General features: G+C 48.7%; 1 protein-coding gene across 3 annotated transcripts in view; it reads right to left on the bottom strand.

Annotated features, from left to right (window-relative positions):
* UBE2QL1 (ubiquitin conjugating enzyme E2 Q family like 1) overlaps nt 1-3,401 on the bottom strand; it is a 43,016-nt gene extending 39,615 nt beyond the window's left edge. Inside the window, exons 1-2 of one of the 3 annotated variants that reach the window (XM_057710013.1) lie at nt 2,622-3,401; nt 1,142-1,207 (exon numbers count right to left, since the gene is read on the bottom strand). In XM_057710013.1, coding sequence (XP_057565996.1) covers nt 1,148-1,207; nt 2,622-3,401 — 840 coding nt within the window. In that variant the 3' untranslated portion in view covers nt 1,142-1,147. Of the gene's footprint in view, nt 1-1,141; nt 1,208-1,324; nt 1,618-2,621 lie in introns of those variants that run through there. The other 2 variants (XM_057710012.1, XM_057710011.1) reach the window with 2 other exon arrangements.
* Nucleotides 3,402-22,925: the final 19,524 nt, after the last annotated feature.

The raw sequence follows: 22,925 nt of genomic DNA on the forward strand, positions 1-22,925 counted from the left end.
TCCAAAAGTCTATTACCTTTAACTAAGGAAATAATTCGGTAACTACACTACGTGCAATGAACAACCTGCAGGTAGGAAATTTACAAAAGCAGAAAAGGCACCATAACTCTCAGAGTCCTGAGACACTACTAATAAGGATCCTTTCCTGTACAGAATGCTGAAACACCAATGAATATTCATTTCTCCTGCTCCTACACTGCATTTCCAGCTGTTTGTGTATCCTACATGGCTCTCTTTTGGATGTTGAAGTCAGCATGAAAAGTGCAAAGAAACTGAATTGGTACTTTTATCAATTTCTGAGTGCTCGCCTGCCTTTCGGATGTTTCATAACTAGACTTTAGAACAGGCGATATAATACAGTATGCTAGGTGGAGGGCCATGAGTTCTGCTAAGTAAGATTTTGAAATTAATAAACAAAAGTGTTGATAATTTCAACAATAAGCTCCCTGACTTGCTGACTGTAGGAAGACCCTCAATTTGGATTACAAAGAAAAGAAATACATACACAAGGGACTGCCTAATTTAATAGAAGTGCATGGGCACCAAGAGATCCATCGCTCACAGCATTAATGCAAACATGGAAAACATTTAACTTACTAAGATACATCTCTTGTAAAACAAAAGTCCCTATTTCTCACCTGAAATCTTTATTTTCCTGCATCTTTCAAAATGCAGGCTGTCGTCCAGGTAACCTCTAGGATCTCTCCTTAGTCTAAATGCTATGATTCTATGTTTATAAGGAGAATGATATTCCCTGCCCCTTGATCCCCAAAGTCATCACTATGAAGAATGAAAGAGGGTAAGAGAGTGTTCCAGACAGTTCTGATTAGCAGAGCTTTCAGAAACAAATAACAGAGGCATATATGAGAAATATTCTTCCCCATCATTTGTATAAATCCTGATAGTAACATAAACTGGGACCCCCTCCCACCCCCGTGGCTTGAATCCAATCACAGCCTCTTCACATCAAAGTCAGCTCTGAACCACGGGCTTCAGAGTGAATTCCTGATGTTAGAGCATTAAACCTCGCCTTTCTAGAGCCACCACGTCCATCCTATTTTGAACTCAAGAAATAAGCAGAAGTTAAACCCCAGAAAAGATGGACTAGCAAGATAGTTACTTGATAACAACACACCTCAGTCAAGAATTAAGTGCCTTTCTCCACTGGAGTCACAGTGCCATTTGCTCGGAATCCCTGGGGCTCCACCTCCAGTGAAATTGGCAGAACAAGCATTATTTGATTAGTGTGAGAGATCCTGCAGTGAAAGGGACAGAGGCAGGTGACAGGGGACTGATGGCTTCTGAAATGCTGGCTGTAAACAGATCAAATCGAGGTCACTCAGGGTCTCCTAAACAAAAAAGTGGTGCTTCATACATTTAAAAGACACCCATATAAAATTATGATTTTATTCAGTAATGTTCAATAGCGATTTGGGAAAACATCAACCAACTTGAACATGATCAGGAGCATATAATGTGGGAAGATAAAACCATCACGCCTCTGCCTGTAGCTGCGGGGGCGGGGGGGGGGGGGAGGACAAATTTCGGAAGATTCATTCATTCTCTGCTCTCTGGGCTTTCTTTTCCAAACAGGTTTCTTTTCCATAAAGCTGTCATCTGGTGCAATAGGCGAGAAAACTCAGGCATCAAGCTTGCCCCCGAATTCAGTATTTAGTTAAAAATCTTTAGCCCTGATAATGGATTTAACCCCTGGGGGCATGAGGAAACTGAAGGAAGAAACAGGTCTGAGAGAGACCAAGACCTTGAACAACTACCCGGGAGGTGATGGTCCTGGAAAGAGGCAGGCGACAAGCATTTCCTTGAGGGAATGTGGCCTTGACACACTCACACCACACCTCTGCCTCTCCAGTGAAATCTCTCAAGAGCAAAATCCTCACCTTTGCACTAGATGCTGGTCAGGAGGGAGCAGAGCAGAGTGACCAGTAGGCAGTTGGCCCTCTGCGGAGCCTCCCACCTGCAGGGCACCCCTGAGGTGTTGGGGCGGGGGGGGGGGGTCCTTTGCGTGTGTGGCAGGGTAGGGGGAGATAAACTGGGCTGGACGTTTAGATTCTGAGATTCACAGAAAGTTCCACCCTCCGGGAGGTTATGGGGACAAGAAATGGGGAAGAAGCCTATGAGACGGAGAAGGGGGGAAACGGGAGAGGGATGGGGAGGAGAGAGGGGGAGTCTGGGCGGCGGCGAAGGAGGAAACGGAGAGAGGGAGATGGGGGAGGGTGGAGGGGGAAAGGGAGGAGCAGACGGGGGCTGTGGGTTAGGTCCTAAGGACAGAGGACAGAGGGTGGAGGGGTAGAGAGAGAGGGACGACAGGAGAGAAGGAATAGAGGAGAAAAGAGAGGAGGGTGAGCGAATTCTAGAGAGACGGGGACTGGGAGCAAGCTGGAGACCCGCAGAGACCGCGCGGGGACCCGGAGACGCGGGATGGAAAAGTAGGGAAGGAGGAAAACGCCCAGGGAAGAGAAGCGGAGGCGCCCGTGAACGTCTCCCCTTCGGAGGCAGGTTGAGAGTCAGCACCGCGCGCTCCAGGAGCCAGAGGGCCGAGGGGCCAGCCCCGCGCGCCCCCCGCTCAGGCGCCGCGCGCCCCCAGCCCCCTCCGCGCTTACCTGGCCCTTGACCAGGCTGGCGGCGAACTGGCGCATGACGGCCTCCACTGTGTAGGCGCTGGACCAGCCGCGCGGCGTGAGCAGCTCCATGCAGATGGCGCCGCCGTCCAGCACGTAGCCGTTCTCCAGGCGCGGGCTGAGCACCCGCATGAAGGGCGGCGAGAAAGGGAAGTTGTCGGGGAAGGTGAGGTTGAGCAGGATGAACTCGGTGTTGGTCTCCTTCATGTCCTGCCACAGCACCGAGTCCTTGTCCACCTGGTGCAGCTTCACGTTCCAGTCGAAGAGGCTCTCGTCCACCAGCTCCACGGAGATGAAGCGGTCGCTGAGGCGCGCGATGTCCTGCAGCTCCTTCATGAGCCGCCGGCTGCGCACCTGCGTGCAGTGCTGCTGGCGCGCCGCGGGCACCAGGCTGCCGCCCGCCGCCGCCGCCGCTGCCCCCGCCGGGCCCGGCCCCGCCCTGGCGCCCGCCGCCCGCTCCCGGGGGCCCCCGGCGCCCGCCGCCCCCGCAGCCCCCGCCGCCGGCTGCGGCGGCTTGTCGCGCGCGGCCAGCTCCGCCGCGCGCCTGCCCTTGCCGGGCCCGGGGCTGGCGTCGCCCGCGCCCCCGGCGGGGTGCTGCTGCGGGGGCTTGTGGCCGCCGCTCTTGGCGCCGCCCTTGCCGCGCAGCGACGCGCTCTGCTGGCCGCCGCCGCCGCCGCCGCGGTGGTTGTGGTGGTGCTTGGGGTCCTCGGTGTCCCGGTTGTGCAGGCGGATGAGCCCGATTTTGCGGAGCAGCGTGGCCATCTTAGGCTCGGCGCCGGCGGGGGTCCCCCCCTGGCTCCTGCCCCCGGAGCCCGAGAGCCGGGACGCGGGGGGCGCGGGGCGGCGGCGACCCGCGACCGCTCAGCGGGGCGCGGCGCGGGCCACCCCCGGCGCCGGCGGCCGTGGCGCAGCCGAGCGGGCAGCACGCGCGCTCGCCGGCCGCGGTGTCGCCGCTGTCATATGACGGGGCCCGCTCCGGCTCGGGCTCCGGCCGCCCGGGAAGGGGAGGCGTGGAGGGCAGGCGGCGCGGCGGGCCGTCCCCCGGCCGGTCCCTGCGTGCAGCCCCCGGAGCCCGGGCTCCGCGGTCCTTTGTGCGCGGCCGCCGCCGGGCTGGCTTGGAGTCCGAGCGCCGCGCCGGGGCGCGCAGAGCAGTCCGCAGCGCCCCGGAGGCAGCGAGGTGGCCGCGCGCTCGCGCCGTGCGCGCCCGCCGGGCTGTGCTGCGCTGGCCGCTACCGCGGGGCCCCGGCCGCTGCCGCTCGCGTCGCCGCCGCCGCTGCGGCTGCTGACATTGCAGAGGCGGCTGCTCGGTCTGAGCCGAGCGCGGCGCGGAGGGGGCGGTCCTGCCGGCCGGGGCGGGGGGCGGGGGGGGGGCGCGGGGCGGAGCCGCGGGCCTGCCTGCGCCGTGCCGCCCCCGCCGCCAGCCCGCAGCTCGGCTCCCGCGGCGACACGCGCACGGCCGCTGGGGGGAGACGTCGGCGCGCGGCTGGCCGGCCGGGCGACCGGGTGCGGGCTGGCGGCGCGCGGAGCCGACCGGCCGGCGGAAGCGGAGCGCGGGTGGGGAGTAGGGGAGGAAGGTGCGTGTGTGCGCGCGCGGACGAGGGTCTCAGGGGCTCCGGGTCCTTCTGCCCGGGATCCAGGCTCGGCCCCCGGCCCGAGCCTCCGACCTCCCTTGACCCGGTTCGAGCAGTCCGGAGGGGAAGGGGTGTCGGAGAAGGATGGAAAGCAACCTGTTTACTGACTCCCTCGTACCAGATGGCGCCTGGTGTCCGCACAGCAATCCTGGACCGGGGTCTGGGGAACCAGTGCTTTCTTAAAGACGGATCAAAGCATCAGGGCCTGGGGAGGAGGTGCGGGGGGCGTGCCCGCCGCAACCCCCTAAAGAATAGCCCCTCGAGTCCTGACTTTAAAGGATGACCGTTCCGCGAATTCACCCCAGCGTCGCGGCCTGGCTGCTCTCCTCCCCGCCACGCCAGAGGGTCCCTGCGTCCCGAAAAGGGAAGGGAGGGACCACAGGGCGCTGGCTTTAGAGTCGTTTCCAAGAGGCTGCGGGGAAACGCATCCGACGCTGGCGCCAGCGGGTGCTCAGGGCGCGGGGCGGGCCCTCTGCCCTCCTGGAGTCCCCGGTACCCGCGGAGACCTCGGGACCGGCCACGGAAGAGGTGGGGATCCTCCTTCAACTTGGACGCTTTCATCCCTCCCATCCCTTTCTGCCTGTAACCCATCGAAACTTATTTTGATCTGGTGAAATTTCAAGCAAAAAAGCACGTTCAGAGCCCCAGAAGCTGGAACAACCAGGGAAGCCGTGAAGAGTCCGTGTTTGCAGACAACGTGATGCTGCGTCTGGGCGAGTGTGTGTGGCCCAGCTGCGCGATGGGGAGGGGCGGCGATGATCCCCGCAGTATGGGAGGAATCACCCTGAATACCCAGATGCTTAAGGACTCCCTCCAAACTTCACCGCTGTACCTGGTGTGGCTTTCATCTTGAGGAGCCTCTACATTCTTCAACAGAGCTGATGTCACCGTGATGATTGTTTTTAAACGTCTTTATTGTTTTCACTTTTTCCAATTTATTGAAAATTTTCACTGTGAAAACTAACCCTTCAAACCACCGCGGAAATAAGTTCAGACCCAGCGGGTCTGTGGTTGGGTTTTCCAGGGTTGCTTCCCAGGAGAGTGAGGTGCCAGCCGGTCCTCACCGCCTGGTGGCAAGTGCATGCAGCCCTGGGAAGAGGTCCCCTGATTGGTGACCATATACAAAGGGGCCTTTCTGTGGAGGGTGGTTTTCCAGTGGGTGGGACTGGGCAGTGCAGTGGCCCAGGCAAGACCAGTGGCTGGTGACCAGATCTGGGCTGTAACTGACTGAGATCCGGTTGTCCTGGTCTCATGGGCTTTTTTGTGACTCCGTACTATCCAGGTCTGATTTTTAAAGAAAGGTTGAGCAGGAAGATGACAACGTCTGTCTGTAAAGTACCCTGAGCTCATTGAATGTATGGGAAGAGGGGATGTGAGACGATCAAGAGGTGACACTGGTGGGGACAGGCAAACATTACATATTTTACCATTTCACGGCCACAGAAGCCATCTCGGGTTTTATCTGATCCATTTTATTGGTGAAGAAACTGTGTTTCAAAGAAGCTGAGCAGCTAGCCCTGCTCAGCTATGTGCTGGGACCTACGCCCTGGTCCCTGTGCCCCCAAGCCCTGTGCTGGGCTTGACTAGATGCCCCAGACAGTACATGGCATTGCAGGGTTTCCACTGGGTTGAGTATCAGTCCCAGTCTTGAAGGTGGAGATGAGAAAGTCCCCACAAGTGTGACCGTCACCCCCACAGACGAGCTGACCTTGGGGGAGTCCTCGGAGAAACATTCCCTTCCTGAAGCTGGGGTGTCATCCAGTGTGGTCTGGGAATAGTTTAATTGAAATCCCAGGCAGCTGTCTGTGAGGCCTTTATTTCTGATTGGAAGTATTACTAGGTTGCTCATACACATTATTTTCTGACTGTAGGTTGTTCTTTATTTGCTTGTTTGTTTGTTTTGTTTTGTTTTGAGACTAAAAAGGACCACAGTTGATACTGATGCTGGGACAAGAGGCCAAAGCATGGTCGACTGCCAGGTGAAATAGTAGTCATCTTACTTGTCATCTATCTGTCACACTTTCAGCTTCTCTGATCAACTCTTTAAAGGGCTAAAGGCAATGTTAGTTAAAAATTGGAAACAACCTAAATTTACAACAGCAGAGGAAGTGGAAGGTAAATTATACCTAACCCACTTGAGAGAATATTATGCAGCAATAACATTATAGTTATGAAGATTATATAGCAAAGTGAAAATATTTATGATGTACATAATAATTTCAAGTAAGGAAGCAGAGTGCAAAATTATATCCACACTATAGCTACAACTACATGAAACTATGTGTAGGAAAAAAGACTAGAAGGAGGAAAATTGAAACAGTAGCAATTATTGCATTAGTACAGGTAGGTATCCTCAACTTACTCCCTCCTCAGCCCTCCAGTCCATGGACCCAAAGATTTGCTGCAGTGACAGGATGGTAGTGGCAGCAGTGGGAAGAAGGGGCCCCTCCTTCTCCTATCCCAGGAGATTCTAGAAAGTTCTGTGTCACCAGAAGAATGAATGGGTACCTACTCAGCCTAGCAATGTGTACAGGTTACATTTTGTTTTAAAAATTATTCCCTTTGATTTGATTTTCAAACACTCTAAAAAGGAATATATTGCAGTTACAATGAAAAATGTTAGCAAGTTTTTAAAAATTAGCTTATTGGAGGTTGTTTACAACATTAGGACAGTTGAATTGAGAGCATTTAGCAAAATAAAATAATCTCTAAGGACAACTGTGGGTCTAGCTCCTCCTGCCTTTGCAAGTAGTGATGGGCTGGGGAAGGGAACGGCTAGGGAATCCCTGCAGGGAGAGCCGAGGCCAGTCTGCCATGAGGGAGGAAAGGCAGGGAGGGAGGAAAGCTGGTTATCACAGTCGTTGATCGTCTGGGAATTATGTTGTACCTGCCAGTGATGCTCCCATGAGTGTTTGAATCAATGGTGCCAGGGGCCAGCTGTCTCCAGTGGCAGTTTTTATAAAGAGATGCAGAACTGAGTTTGGGCATTTATTCTTTGTCTTGAAGGACTGCATCCCAGTTTTTTCAAGTTGGTCCTTGTTTCTTTTGGAACCCTGGTCTCATAAAGGCATCAACCAGACCATCTTAAACTATCAGCCCCCAATTCATACACATTGTTTATTCCCTTGAACGTAGGTGTTAAGATCACAATCAAAATTCAAAAACATCTGAGAGAGTAGCATTGACATATATATACTACCAAATGTAAAATAGATGGCTAGTGGCAAGCTGTTGCATAACACAGGGAGATCAACTTGATGATAGGTGATGACTTAGAGGGCTGGGATAGGGAGGATGGGAGGGAGTCGCAGGAGGGAGGGGATATGGGGATATATGTATAAATACAGCTGATTCACTTCATTGTGCAGCAAAAACTGGCACAACAGTATAAAGCAATTATATTCCAGTAAAGAGCCTAAAAAAAAATTTAGAAACATCTTTTTTTTTTTTTTCCAAGGTATAAGCACCTCCCCTGAGCAGGGTTAGCTCCATTTATTCATTCAACATTTAAAGCGTAGCAAGGGTATCCATTTTTCTAAATATGGGGAATAATAAGGCATGACCTCTGTCCTAGAAGAGTTCACCCTCTAAAGGGGAAAAGTCTATATAAATAAATCACTACAGTACAACATAAGTGCTACCAGATTTACACCCAGACATAGTCACCTGTAGAATTATTCTGTATTCTAAACCCTGCAGCTCTTCCCATCCTATGTTAGATCTGTACCACCTATGTTAGTAAGGGGTGTTATAAAAACCTCAGGTCTACCCAGAGAAGATCTAGTGAGGGTTACATTGGTAAGGCAAGTGCCTCAGGTCAAGAGTTGTGTCTCACTGTGGCTATGTAGCCAGGGACACAAGGCACTCACCACCCACACCTCCATCCATAGCCCCGATTGCTCCCCACTCCAAAAAAGGAACAGTGGCACTGGCTCTGTTTTCAGTACCAAATATTTATCCCTCTTGCTACTCAATCTTTTTTATTTATTTATTTATTTATTTATTTATTTATTTATTTTTTGGGGGGGTACACCAGGTTCAATCATCCGTTTTTATACACATATCCCCATCATCCCTCCCTTCCTTGACGCCCACCCCCAAGCCCCCCCCACCCTCCCCGCCCCAGTCCTCAAACTCGAGGTGGGGGGGGCAGGGGGTGAAGGGGAAACTGAGACGAAGTGAGAGAGTAACACAGACATATATATACTACCAACTGTAAAATAGTCAGTGGGAAGTTGTTGTATAACAAAGGGAGTCCAACTCGAGGATGGAAAATGCCTTAGAAACATCTTCTGCTAGAAGAATCACTGCAAGGCAGCATAGTGTTGATCTCTGATGTCACCAGGTCACGTGATCTGTCATGGCCTTCGTTCATCGATCATCAAAGCCAGCACTGAGATGGCTCTTCATATCTCAAGTGTCATCCCAAGCACTGTATATATATTGTATAAATATATATTCACTTAATCTTCATAACAACTCCTAAGTAGGTACCATGTTTAGCCATACTTTACGGAGAAATTAAGTAGTCCAAAATCATGCAGTGAATGGTCAGTGAAGCCAGGATTCAAACCCAGACAGACAGTTTCAGATGGTGCTATGCCACTGCTCTGTGAGCGCCTACTGCATGCAGTCACTGTGGAGACAGCAATGAAGAAACCCTGCCCTCCTGGAGCTGGGGTTCTGGGGAGGGCGTCTTTATCACCCTCAGAGCACTCCATAGAAAGTTGCTTCAGCAGGCTCTAAAGGAAAGAGTTTGAGGATGTCAAGGAACGTTCCACACTCACCTCTGCATTTGCTCAAGACCCATGATGGATGCAGACATATTTTGTTATTTAATTGAAAATCCAGCCTTTCATTTTACAGCACAGACATCTGAAGTCACAGCAGTGAGGATCTTGCCCAGAGTCACAGGAGGTGATGGAGAGGGAGCTTGGAGCCCCAGGCCCGATGCCTCGTCCAGTGCTATCGCAATGCTGTCCTCACATGCTGTAGGTTGTGCCATGGAGGGCAGGGCTCTGACTGCTTTCTGTCAGGATGCTGCCTGGGGAACCTGGCCGCCATGTTTTGAGGAAGCCCAACCTTCATTAAAGAGGCCACACATGTGGTTGTCCAGCCATCAGCCTAGCTAAGGTCTTTGCAGACAGCCAACAGACAACACCATATGTGAGTGAACTTGTTTTCATATGGTTCTGGCCCCCAGCCTTTGAGGCTTCCAGCTGAGGCCCCAGACATTGAGGAGCAGAAACCAGCCATCCCCTGGGATGGGCCCCAAACGGATTTTCCCACCCAGGGAAACCTTGAGGGATAAGAAAGGACATTGTTGAGGTAGGCCATCATGTTTGGGGGCCATTTGTTACACAGCAATAGATAGATAACCAATACAAGACCTTCTGGGTCTCACCTCTTTGAAGCCAGAAGCTTGCTTTCCCAGATTCCTTGCAGCCAAGTGCAGGCCTGGGACCTGGTCTCAGTCAACCTGATGCACCAAAGCAGAATTTCAGGTTAGAAGATGGAGGCCCCATAGGGACTGGTCCGGTGAGTGGACCTGGTGACCAGCCTTCAGGCAGGAGCAGCTGCTCCTCATGGGGCTTCAGAGCTCAGGGCTCATGGTTCTGTATACAGTCTCGTCCCCCCAGCTGGAGCAGGAGGGTCTTCTTGGGGTGGGTCAGTGTTATAATCTGATATGCCATTCAGGTTGTGGGGCCTCCAAATCAATTTAAAAAAAAAAATTTATTGGAGTGTAGTTGATTTACAATGTTGTGTTAGTTTCAGGTGTACAGCAAAGTAAATCAGTTATACACATACATATAGTCACTCGTTTTCCAGATTCTTTTCCCATATAGCTCATTACAGAGTATTGAATTGAGTTCCCCTCACTATACAGTAGGTCCTTATTAGTTACCTATTTTCCATATCAAGTTTCTAATCATCCTGGAGATACTTCAGGTGATATCTACACGTTCCTTTTTGGTTGATGAACTCTGTTGTTTGTCACCAAGAACTCTGACTTATACAATGTCTACCCAATATCGATGCCCCTGAGAGAAGTCGTGTTTGCACAGAGCACGTGCTTGTCTGGACTCACTGTCCATCACTCCAGGGACCCACATGCTGCACTTGATTCTCAGAGCCTTTGCTTCGGTGACCACCCCAGTCTGCTGTTTTCCATCCAAACCGAACTCAGATGTGCAAATGGGTTTTATCTCCTCACAAAGTTGGATCAATGAGGAGACGCTGGCAGTCATGCTGTGCTGGGAAGGATTGATTGGTGTTGGGCTTAGAGGAGGATGTGATTGTCAATTAAGGATGTTTGCGATAGGTGCTGGGTGTCATCCCACACACCAGGCGTCTTGGGCTTACCTTCAGGGATTCTGGAAAGAAAACACCTTCCAATTCACATGAACATTTAAATAATATATAGGAGTATTTTTATTTTGCAATAATATGTCTTGTATTAGGTAGAGCCGTGGTTAGATTGCTTTAACAAAAAGTAATCTAGGGGCTCGAATAAGAAGTTTATTTCTCTTGTATGTAATTGGACAAGGCAGTTACCCCATGGCCTTCCAGATGGCTTCAGCTGCTGATTCTGGACACGACTGTCATTAACTGCGCTGGGAGTTCCATACACCACTCATAGCCCGTTCCACACCCAGCCCCAAGGCGGCTGGGGAGATGTTGTCTTTTGCTGGATAGCATGTGCTAGCTTAAACTCACCAGAAAGAAATGGGGAGGTATGAATTCTGGGGGTTAGTTAGAACTCTTTACCACATGCACTCAATACCTAATGTAGGAGAGTAAACCAAAGTGAAGGCGTTCAGACCAAGCATGCACGTACTCTATCAAGCATTTTCTCTAGCCTGCATCTGAACAGTTCTGGACTCTGCCCTTCAGATTGGGTGTAAATTCACACCAGGTTGCAATTTCTTTGGAGTATAAACTCTCTCCTCTTGGGTCAGACATGGCATTTGTCCCCTTGGGGAGAACTGGGCTCTGGTTTGGGGACAGTGAGGGGTGGAGGGTGAGTGTTGGGGAGAACAGGCCTTCCTTTGCAAGGTGACTCCCTTGGGTAAGATCAGCATAGGGCCTTCAGGCAAAGAAGCTAGTATTCTCACTCAGATGCAGAGAAACTATTTCTACGGGCAAGGGGTGTTAGGGTTGCAGGTTCTCAAAGCTTTCTGAGTCACCCAAATGGGCCTGTTTCAGTTCTCAGGGTGCAATTTCTTCCCAAACGATGCTCACATCACAGTGTTGGCAAGGCTGTGAATTCAATGTACTTTGTAATTCTACAACCTCAAGAATCAAATCTGGGGACTGGTTTTGAACTGTACCAATCCTGCAGCTGTAAGGTTATGACAGTCTTATGGGGCCACCGTGGAGTGTCCTGCCTGCTTCGACTCTTCTTGAGCTGTGTTCTGATCTCTGAGATTGTTGTTTTCCTTCTGCCAGCTCTGGCTCAGAGCAGCCCACCTTCCACGTTTCCACCGTCACCCGCGTTTCTACCATCACGGTGAAACGCAGCAGCTACTTGCTCTCTCCAAACTTTCCTTTCAAGTACGTCCCTTATCTCGGGCAACCACAGGTGGTGATCATTATGGAATTGTGGTGCTGCTGCTTTACACTAACTACCAATTTTCCATTTTCCACCAGCATCAATTCCGTTATTGTGCTCAAGGTCAAAGCCATTACCTCGTCCTCCCAATCTCTGAACCCACTCCTGGTCCTAAGCCCTATATTAGTTAGGGTCCAGTCAGGAACACAGAGCTATTTTAAGTGTTTCAACAGAAGATATTCAATCCAGATCATTGGTTACAAAGCTGCTGAAGTGTTTGAGAAACAGAAGAGGAAACAGAGGTTCTGAGGAAACCAAGAGAAAGAGGGGTACTGCCCCTAGGTTTTAGCTGCTCATCTCCCAGAGCTGCCATCGGTGCTGGAATGGCTGCAGAGGTGCTGTCCCAGGCACTGCTTGGGCCCACAGCTGCTTCCCCTCTGCTGTCACTGCAGTGACTTTCAGGAGCTGTCAGAACATCCTAACCCCTTTGTTCATTCATGACCTCCAAAGGTCAGGTGGTCCAGTCCGAACGCCAGTCAGCGTGTTGACTTCCTGGAGGACACAGGTGAACTGTCGCCATGACGATCTCTGAAGGCTTCCTCTTGGGCTATACTTAGCTTTTTGAGCAGAGAAGGAAGAACCCGTGATGGCTTTTGTAATTACAGAATTTAGATTTTTCTCTGGCAGTTGATGGCATGCTTGACTGATGAAATGAGTCATGCATTCTTTTCTGAAGAAGAAACTGCTTGGTTCTGGAGAGATTTCCAGAGAAAATCATCTCGTTTTTCCTGTCCTTTTCATCTTTGCTTGAGGCAAAGACAGTTAGTTTCTGGTTGTATGGAAGTGTGAAATGACAGCTGATATTGCGTGTCAAGGTGGTGTCTCTATTCACTATTACCTTAAATATTAGGTCTAAATATAGGTCCAAACATAGTATTCTGAGAAAGGAAAGTGAGTTCTGCTTCTTGGCACAGCTGAGGGGTGGTGAGTGAAATACTGTAATTAGTTGAAACTGAGAACGTATATTATATTTACCTTGTGCATTTTCAAAGCATTAGAATATAATGGAATCTCCTGAACCTTTCTCACTATGTATCTTACCGGCAGTGTATGACAATAAATGTCTTCTTGCTCTCATGTCAGCTTTGAAAAATGTAATTAAAATTTGATACTCAAAAATAGTATCTTATTTTCAAAAATTTTAAAATAGAGGACTCATTTACATACAGTGAAGTGCGCAGATCTTCACTGCACAGCTCAGTGGGATTTGAAAAATGTATGTATACACTTGCGTAATTTACACCTCAATCAAAACGTGGACTATTTGCATTACTCTAGAAAGTTCCCCTATGTTCCTTTGGGGTCAAGCCCACCCTAACCGTCTACCAAAGGCATGCTTTGTTCTGATTTCTATCACCATAAAGTAGTTTTGCTTGTTTTTGAACTTTATATTAATGAAATTATACAATATGTACTTTTTTATATCTGGCTTCTGTCAATGGATATATAATCAGTATATGATCTCGTGGTGATTTCGTCCATGCCATGTGTGTGTCAGTAGTTTGTTTTTATTGATCAGTAGTATTCATTGCACGAGTATACCACAATATGTTTATCCATTTTCCTGTCGAAGGACATTTGGGTTGTTTCCAGTTTTGAATATTGTGTATATAGCCTCTACGCTCACTGGGGTGCAGGTCTTTTTGAATATGTGTTTTCACTTCTCTCAGGTTATGAAGAGGAGTGGAATGGCTGTGTCAAAGGCTAGGCAGGTGTTTAACTCTGTAAGAAACTCCTACACTCTTTTCCAAGTTGCTTGAACTGTTTTACACTCCCACCAGCGGAACTGCTAGAAAACAAGAAAGAGGATTGGCAGTGGACCTGAAATTTGGAGGCATCCCTGAAAAACAATAGCAGATTGAAGCAGATTGTCAGAGAAAGTAGTTTCCACAGCATGAAAGTTCTACCCCAGAGGCTGGAACTATTTCAGACTGAGTGAAGATAAAGAACAGGATGGGGACTCCAGACAGTCAAGAAGGTGATTCAGGCTGTGCCACAGCAGGCAACATTGGAAGATGCACCCAAAGTCAGGAGAAAGCATGCGTGCAGCTGGAGATCCCCGGAGGAATTGGAAGCTGCTTGCCTCGATGACCAGAACCAGTTCACTCCTTCTGGAAGCGTGCCCCTCACCCTCCATCATGGAAAACAAGAAATTCAGAATCAGCCTTCCCCAAGGGGTGGGCAGGGATTCCTGAGCAATTTCATAGGCACAGAGAATAAAACACTACCAAACATTTGAGGAAAAGCAACCCTAACCAAAGAGCTAACATCTGAGGAAACAAAGCTCAAAGAACAACAAAACAGATTTTAAGATATGTAATGAATATCTTCAAAAGCCGTGTGAGATAAAATTTATTCTTTCAGTGGATGGCATTTTTGAACGTATTTTTACGGAATGATTGAATACATGCATGAAAGGATTAATCTAGTAATGAGTATTGAAAAAGAAAAGCCCGTGTTTTGATCAAAGCAATCCCCACCAATGATGCAGCCTCACCAGAAACATGTTTTTGCAGTGGTCTTTTTGTAGAAATCCAGGTACTGCAGGGTTCCTACTGTCATGGTCCTCTCTGACCCTGGGGGTAATCAACACTGGATGACTCCTAAAATGCCTGGAACTCCCCCACCCCCTTCCTGGGATCTGGATGAGCCTGGAGGCCACGCCCATCCCAAACGGCACAGTGTGTCTGAGCCTGAGTGGCTGAACAGCCTAAAACGTCATCGCTGCTCTTCGCCTTCACAAGTGGCTGGGGAGCAAACGCTTATGAGACCTCCCTCTGAATCTATCACTTTGCAGTCTCATCTTCTCTGAGAAAATATTCTAGATTTTTAGTGCTGCTTTTTCATCTAGGCAGCAATGTTTTTCTTGAAAAAAGATTTTGTTCTGAGTGAGCCACTGTAGAATAAAAAATTAGGCAATTTAAGAAGATAGATATTACTTCCTCCAAACAGATAGCTGAAGCAGATAAGCCGCGCGTCGTGCACATATATATATACACACTGTGAAAGCAATTACTGTCTGCCTGATAGAGAAGAATAACTCTGTTGGAATTGGGGTTTATTGTGTGGCTTTATAATTAGGACGCCTCCGAACAGAATAATATCCTTATCAGAATTCATGAAGAACGTCTTCTAATTTTTCTTTTATTTTCAAACTCATTACGTAAACAACGTTTGAGGTTTGGGATAGAGGAATTTAAATGTAGACTGTTGTTTTTCAGGGCAGAGCATTTTTGCAAATATATTTTTCGAGAGGTGGAGGAACCACTCAAGTTGAGCTGTGGATCCTTTTTGGTGGGCATCAGTCACTTCACTCACGTCAAATGTGTGTGTTGAACTACAGCCTCGTCCAAGCAGCAGGGCCAGTTCTGGGCTAATGAGAAGCAGGTGGGATCCAGCCCTTATGTCTACCCTGAGGCCCCCTCAGCCCCTCCCTCCTGCACCCACCCCCACCCTGCTTATGTTCTCTGTGGCTGAAAATGATCCCCCCTTTCCTCCTCCCCTCCCCCCCAGCCCCAGAGGCTCACAGCTCCCTGAGACCCCTCAGCTCACCTTCCTCCGTTACCTGTGGCCCCCGGGGTGCCAGTTATTTAAATTAGTCAGCAAAGCCTACTTGAGCATGGGTTGGGGGTGAGGAGAGCTCTCTATCTTGCCCTTGCCTCTGGACACACGTTCACAATTTCCCCCTGTTACGGACTGAACTGGGTCCCTCACCCCCTGCTTCACATGTTAAATTCTAACCCCAGTACCATAGGATGTGACTATATTTGGAGACACGGCCTTCATAGAGGTAATTAAAGTAAAACAAGGTTATTAGGGTGGACCGCAATTCGATATGACTGGTGTCCTTATAAGAAGAGGCAATTAGGATACAGACCCCAGGCACAGAGGGATGACCACGTGGAGACACTGGGAGAAGACGGCCGTCTGTAAGCCCAGGAGAGAGGCCTCAGAAGAAACCAACCCTGCCGACACCTTGATCTTGGGCTTCTAGCCTCCAGAACTGTGAAAACTTGGTACTTTGCTATGGCTGCCCTTTGCTGTGTCAACGAATACGCCCATCTCCCAACCTGGAAGAAGTCTGTTGGCCCCGTGAGCCCCCATTGTGCCCTGCATGGAGTGGGTGGGATGCTTCAGCGTGGAGTCCTGGCCTCCTCTGCACAGCTGTGGCTTCCAGTTCCAGCCTTCTTCTCCAGCTAGTTTGGGAAGCACTGGGTCACCAAGGCCCACTTTGAAGTTGGCTAGAGCACATGTTTTATTTGTCCCTGAAACACTGTTATGAGCAGTGATTAAGTGCCCAGACCACCTACAGTGGCCTCTGAAACCTTAACATGTGGAATCCTTTCCCGGCCATTCGTTCTGCGCCTTCCCTCACAATTCTCAGGCAGACACACACTTAACTCCCAGCACTGGAGGGCTGGCTGCTTTCTCTTTTGCTGGGACCACTGTAGCTTCCCCTTGGGCTCATCCCAGGAGGTGGTGCTGGGCTCTGGGTGTGACCCAGGTGAGCCTGGGACAGAGTGGGTGGCAGGGAGGCGGGGAGCTGAGTCCGGTAGGTCTGCCTTCATCCTGCTATTTAGAAGCACGTCGCTTTTTACAGATGGTTCTGCTTGTTCTTTTCTCCAAGTGGGTTATGAACCGACTGCCTGTGAGCTGCGGTCTCACCTTCTCTGTAGCCCTCAGTGCCCCACAGGGCACCTGACACGCGTAGGTGCCCACCAGGAACCCAGAGATTGTGCTGATGGAGGCCGTGTCTTCAGTGCAGGGGTGTGGAAGGTGGAGGGAACCTTCTGGCCTTTTGTCCCCTAATGTGGACAACCACAGTCAGTGAGGGAAAATTTCGTTTCCCCCCTGTCCTCTCACACTGTTGTTGAAGGGAGGAAGGGTCAAGGTCTTAAGGGCTCTGAAGGGAAGGAAGGGATAGGGAAGCGCAGGGAGAGGGGTGGCCCTGCTGAGCTGATGCGGGCACCTGTGGGGGAGGAGAGGCTGGCACCTGTGGGGGAGGAGAGGCTGGCACCTGTGGGGGAGGAGAGGCTGGCACCTGTGGGGGAGGAGAGCCTGGCACCTGTGGGGGAGGAGAGGCTGGCACCTGTGGGGGAGGAGAGCCTGGCACCTGTGGGGGAGGAGAGGCTGGCACCTGTGGGGGGAGGAGAGCCTGGCACCTGTGGGGGAGGAGAGCCTGGCACCTGTGGGGGAGGAGAGCCTGGCACCTGTGGGGGAGGAGAGCCTGGCACCTGTGGGGGAGGAGAGCCTGGCACCTGTGGGGGAGGAGAGGCTGGCACCTGTGGGGGGAGGAGAGGCTGGCACCTGTGGGGGGAGGAGAGCCTGGCACCTGTGGGGGAGGAGAGTCAGCTTCCTGGGCCAGGAGCTGCTTGCTCCCCCATCTCCCAATGGATGAGCCCCCAAAACATATCTAGTCCAACCTCAGGTTTCAGAGACAGGCTCCTAGGTGGCAATGCCTTGCGGAAAGCCTTCGGAGGCAGAAGTCAAAGCAGCTCCCTGGGCCTCTGGTTGAGGATGGGGTCCCTGAACCTTGAGCCACAGCAGCCTGGACTGTGCTGGGCTGTGCTGGGCTGTGCCCTGGAGTCTCCCACACAGCCCTGCCGCCCCTCCAGCCTGGGAACCTCTCCAAGCGAATGCAGCAGCGAAGGACGAGCCAGCCCAGGCGTGGAACCAGAGGGAGCTATTTTTAAAGGTAATACGCAAAAGCTGTTTGTGACATAGAACAGTCTGCATGCAAAGTGGAAAATGTGATTCATCTCATGACGATTTGCAAACGTCACCAAGTCTGAGGTCATGAAGACACGTGAAAACTCCCATGTTAAAGGTCTAGGATTTGCTGAATTTTGTATTATAAAATAGGAAAATTTTGAAATATTCAGATTTGGGACTAATATTAAAATATTCAGATATGAAAATTGTGTTAAACTAGAAATATGTAAATAGAGAAAATCTTGAAATCATGCCTGAAGAAATTGCCCTGTCTTCAAGGAGATTTCCCTGAATTGGTAGTTGAGACATGTTTATGTCTTTCTCAATGTAGCTGCCCCATGTCTGCTCACTTCCCAAGCTGAGTTCCTCCACTTTTTTTTTTAAGCTCTTTATTGGAATATATTTTGGAATATATTTTGGAATATACTTTACATTCTTGTACTAGTTTTTGAGGTACACCAAAGTGAATCAGCTGTATTTATACATATATCTCCATATCCCCTCCCTCCGTGACTCCCTCCCTGCTCTCCCTATCTTGGTCTTCTAAGGCATCACCCATCATTGAGTTGATCTCCCTTTGTTATACAGTAACTTCCCACTAGCTACCTATTTTACAGTTGGTAGTGTAAATATGTCTATGCTACTCTCTCATTTTGTCCCAGCTTCCCCTTCGCACCCCACCGCAGCCCCGTGTCCTCAAGTCCATTAGAATAACGGAAATAAAATCAAGAATAAACAAATGGGACCTAATGAAACTTAAAAGCAAAAGAAACCATAAACAAGACAAGAAGACAACCCTCAGAATGGGAGACAATACTTGCCAACGAAGCAACGGACAAAGGATTAATCTCCAACATATATAAGCGGCTCATGAAGCTTAATACCAAAAAAGCAAATAACCCAATCCACAAATGGGCAGAAGACGTAAATACACATTTCTCCAAAGAAAATATACAGATGGCCAACAAACGCGTGAAAAGATGCTCAACATCACTAATCATCAGAGAAATGCAAGTCAAAGCCACAATGAGGTATCACCTCACACCGGTCAGAATGGCCATCATCAAAAAATCTAGAAACATGCACTTTTTAAAAAACTTTTTATTTTATATTGGAGTATAGTTGCTTAACAATGTCGTATTAGTTTCAGGTGTTCAGCAAATTGATTCAGTTATGCACATACCTATACCTATTCCTCTTCAAATTCGTTTCCCATTTAGGTTGTTACATAATACTGAACAGTGTTCCCTGTGCCATACAGTAGGTCCCTGTTGGTTATCTATTTTTTAAGAACTTTAATTGAGATATAATGGACATACAATAAATTGCATGTATTTAAAATGTACAATTTAATTTTTTTCCTTATTAATAACATATATATGGCAATCCCAATCTCCCAATTCATTCCCCCCAATCCCCCCACTTTCCCCTCTTGGTGTCCATACATTTGTTTTCTACATCTGTGTCTCTATATTTCTGCCTTGCAAACCGGTTGGTCTGTACCATGTTTCTAGATTCCACATATATGTGTTACTATGCAATATTTGTTTTTCTCTTTCTGACTTACTTCACTCTGTATGACAATCTCTAGGTCCATCCATGTCTCTACAAATGTCCCAATTTTGTTCCTTTTTATGGCTGAGTAATATTCCATTGTATATATGTACCACATCTTCTTTATCCATTCATCTGTTGATGGACATTTAGGTTGCTTCCATGGCCCAGCTATTGTAAATAGTGCTGCAGTGAACATGTAGCTTGTATACATGTCAAGCCCAAACTCCCTAACTATCCCTCCCCACTCTTCCCTCCTGATAACCACAAGTTCCTTCTCTAAGTCTGTAAGTCTGTTTCTGGTTTGTAAACATGATCTAAAAGGATACGTGAACCCCGATGTTCATTGCAGTGCTGTTTACAGTAGCCAAGACATAGAAGCAACCTAATAGTCCATTCACAGAAGAATGAATAAAGAAGATGTGGTACATATATACAATGGAATATTACTTAGTCATTGAAAAGAATGAAATAATGCCATTTACAGCAACATGGATGGACCTAGAGATTGTCATACTGAGTGAAGTAAGTTAGACAGAGAAAGAGAAATATTGCTTATAGGCAGAATCTAAAAAAAAAATGATACAAGTGAACTTATTTATAAAACAGAATTCATCCGCTTTTAGAAATAGTTGATCTAAAAAGGCAAATGGCTAAATGTTTCTTAGTCAAGTTCAGAGACTTTAGGGTCTCCAATATGATATATATTTAAAGATTTAATATATACATATAAAATTATTATATTACATACTAATTAAATATAATAGAAATATTAAGTGTAAATAGTTATAATATGTAATACATAGTGTATTATACAATACTATGTATATATTACACATATACATACGTTATTATAAATGATACAATTGGAGTAAGATACTTCAGGCGTATGCTCGGCTCTGCGGTAAAATGGCATTAGGCATAGAGCCTGCACGTAGACAATAGGTAGAAAGAAGACGTAATTCCTGTTCACAAGGACATTTTAATCCAGGGGAGCACAGCATACGCATTAACACAGAGTATTTTTAACAAAAAATGTAGCTTAATACAAGAACATTGTTAAATATATATTTTCTTGTGAAGTAAAATGATGGTTTAGTAATAACGAGGCTGCAATTTTCCTCTTGCAAACATATTTCCCCATGTTCTTTCAGTCAGTGATGTCATTGTGCTGAGGGCATTTTATAAACGTTTACATGTTTATAAAATGCCCTCATTTCTGTGCCATCGAAAGTTTCTGCCAGATCTCATTCCATGAAGAATTGGAGACTTCTACATTGGTTGATATCACATAACTTATTTCTACTCTCCTTCATTACTTACATATTTTCAAAATTGTTTCTCAGTCTCTTGATTTTCTGAAGGATTTTTTTCCTACTGTGTAAATGTTTGAGCCCAGAGTTGAATTTAATAGGGTGGTATTTGTTTGAAGGTTGATAAATAAGATGTCATTTAACCAGGGTTTTTGCTGTACAAAGAGAGAACGTTTAATGAGTTGCAGCATGGCCCTGGCAGCTCACTGCCATGGCCACACTCACAAGGTGTATTAGAAACTCCCTTTCACTCACCAATTTCCATTTGCTTCCGTTTCCCAAGTTGTGGCTCATGTCTTCAACTCTCCGTATTTAGTTTAATTCCAAAGTCAAATCATTCTTGGTGTATTTGAGTCAAATGAGGTCTGCTGTTAGGCAGTTTTGCAGGTGTGAAAAATGCATTATTCACTTTCCATAGAGCATTGCTCTTTTCCTGTCAAATAACAAATTCTAGCAAATCACAATGGAGCAGGAAAGTAACCTTCGTCTTTACATCTCAGAATCGGCAGATCACGTGTAAACGCTTCCTCTCAACATGAGGAAGGCACATAAGGCTCCATTCATATGTCCATTAATTTATTCATCTGTGGATTCATTCACTGATTCAAGGAACATTTGTTAAATGTGACGGACTAGGCTAGGTTTTTATAACTAAAGAGAAGTGTAGACTGCAACACCAGGACTTCAGGGGCTAATACTCTAGTTCAGCCATCTCGACCTGGCTGCACACAGGCTCACCTGGGTGGGTGCGTGGAGCCGTCTTGGGAAAATCTGATGCCCACTCCTCCGGGCCAATTACACAGAACTTCCCTTGTGAGGCTCAGGTCTGGGTAATTTGCAGGCTCCCCCAGGGTCACCGGGAGCAAGGTTAGGCTTGTTGGCCTGGTGAGACAGGCGGGAAACTGTCACCCTCTGTGCTGTGGGCAATGCCTTAAGTGGCCAGTGTGGCAGCTGAGCAGCTGGAACCAAACGTGGCCCCGAGTGGACCGTGCCCTCCTCCAGGGCCATGCACTGGCTCTGGAACCCCCAAGGCAGCTCACTGGGCACCGGGTGGGGTCTGACAGAGGGACGACCTGTGTCACTTGACACAACGATCCTGCAAAGTGTGGGTGCTGGTGGGTCCCCTGAGGGTCACTCCTGGTCTATTCTCCAGGCCTCGGTGGTGAGTCAGACACGATTGTCCTTGGTGGTGTGGAGGGTCTCCCATGGGACTCACACACTGGCTGGGACAGGGCAGTGAGCTACCCGCTGCTGCCCTGGTGACCATGAGACAGGAATTCCACCAAGAAGAAGAAGGGCTGCAGGGGTGGCAGCCCCTGGTCGCTCTTTAGAAGCTGCCTAGGAACAGAATGAATCAGCACTCCCTCCTTCCTCTGTTTTGTCCTCTAGATGGAAACTGTTGGAGAATTAATGGTCATTATTTTTTAAAAAATATTTATTTATTTTGGCTGTGCCGGGTCTTAGTTGCAGCATGCGGACTTCTTAGTTGTGGCATGCGAACTTACTGGTTGTGGCATGCATGTGGGATCTAGTTCCCTGACCAGGGATCGAACCCGGGCCCCTTGCATTGGGAGCATAGAGTCTTATCCACTAGACCACCTGGGAAGTCCCCTTGGCCATTATTAAAGATTGATAGATACACATGTGCTCCACAGAACCAACCCTTCCTAGCGTGTGGGCGGCAGGGGTGGTGTTCCGAGGTGGGATGCAGAGGCATTGCTGTAGGTGACTATTTATATTAAGGGTTTTTTCTGTTTTCTTTGTGATCTTCTCTTCATCCCTCCTTGACCCTCAAAGTCTGAGTGCATATTCATTTTCAGGGTCTACAGAACCTCTCTCCGGTGAGTGCTTTTTTCTTAATGGAAGAAGCTGAGCCAGGCAGGTTGGCAGTAACTCAGGAAGACGGCTGAAGGAGAGATGGGGCTGTGGTCGCTGACGATAAAAGTGCCCGTGGATCTTCTCCCACCCAGGACCCAGCAGTGCTCTCCTGGTGCTGGTCTGTGTCACCATCCCAGGTCCCATCGGAGACTTTTCCACCCCGAAGCACGAGCTCATGTCAAGTCTCGGCTCCAGACAAAACAGCCGGGCAGGGAATGGGGGAATATTGTGTCCTGCCCATAAAACTGGAAATCATTCATTTTCAGAGAAGGTGGTTTTTTTTGTTTGTTTCTTTTTTGTTTTAGTCTAAAACGAATTCAGCTTCTTACCACTAGCAAAAGTTCTCTGATGAATTCTATTTACATGGTCTACGCCTCCCCGTTGGACCCCAGCTGACTCATAACAGGCGGGCAATCAGCTGAAAGAAGGAGTATTAGGTCCTGGGTGGCTGTAGCAAAGTGTCACGAATGGGGGCGGCTCGAAACTGCAGAAATTTATCCTTTCACGGTTCTGGAGGGTGGATGTATGAAATCAAGGTGTTGGCAGGGCTGAGCTCCATCTGAAACTCTAGGTAGTCCTTCCTGGC

The sequence above is a fragment of the Hippopotamus amphibius genome, chromosome 15 (genome assembly GCF_030028045.1).
Source record: "Hippopotamus amphibius kiboko isolate mHipAmp2 chromosome 15, mHipAmp2.hap2, whole genome shotgun sequence".
In the NCBI taxonomy this organism is placed as follows: domain Eukaryota; kingdom Metazoa; phylum Chordata; class Mammalia; order Artiodactyla; family Hippopotamidae; genus Hippopotamus; species Hippopotamus amphibius.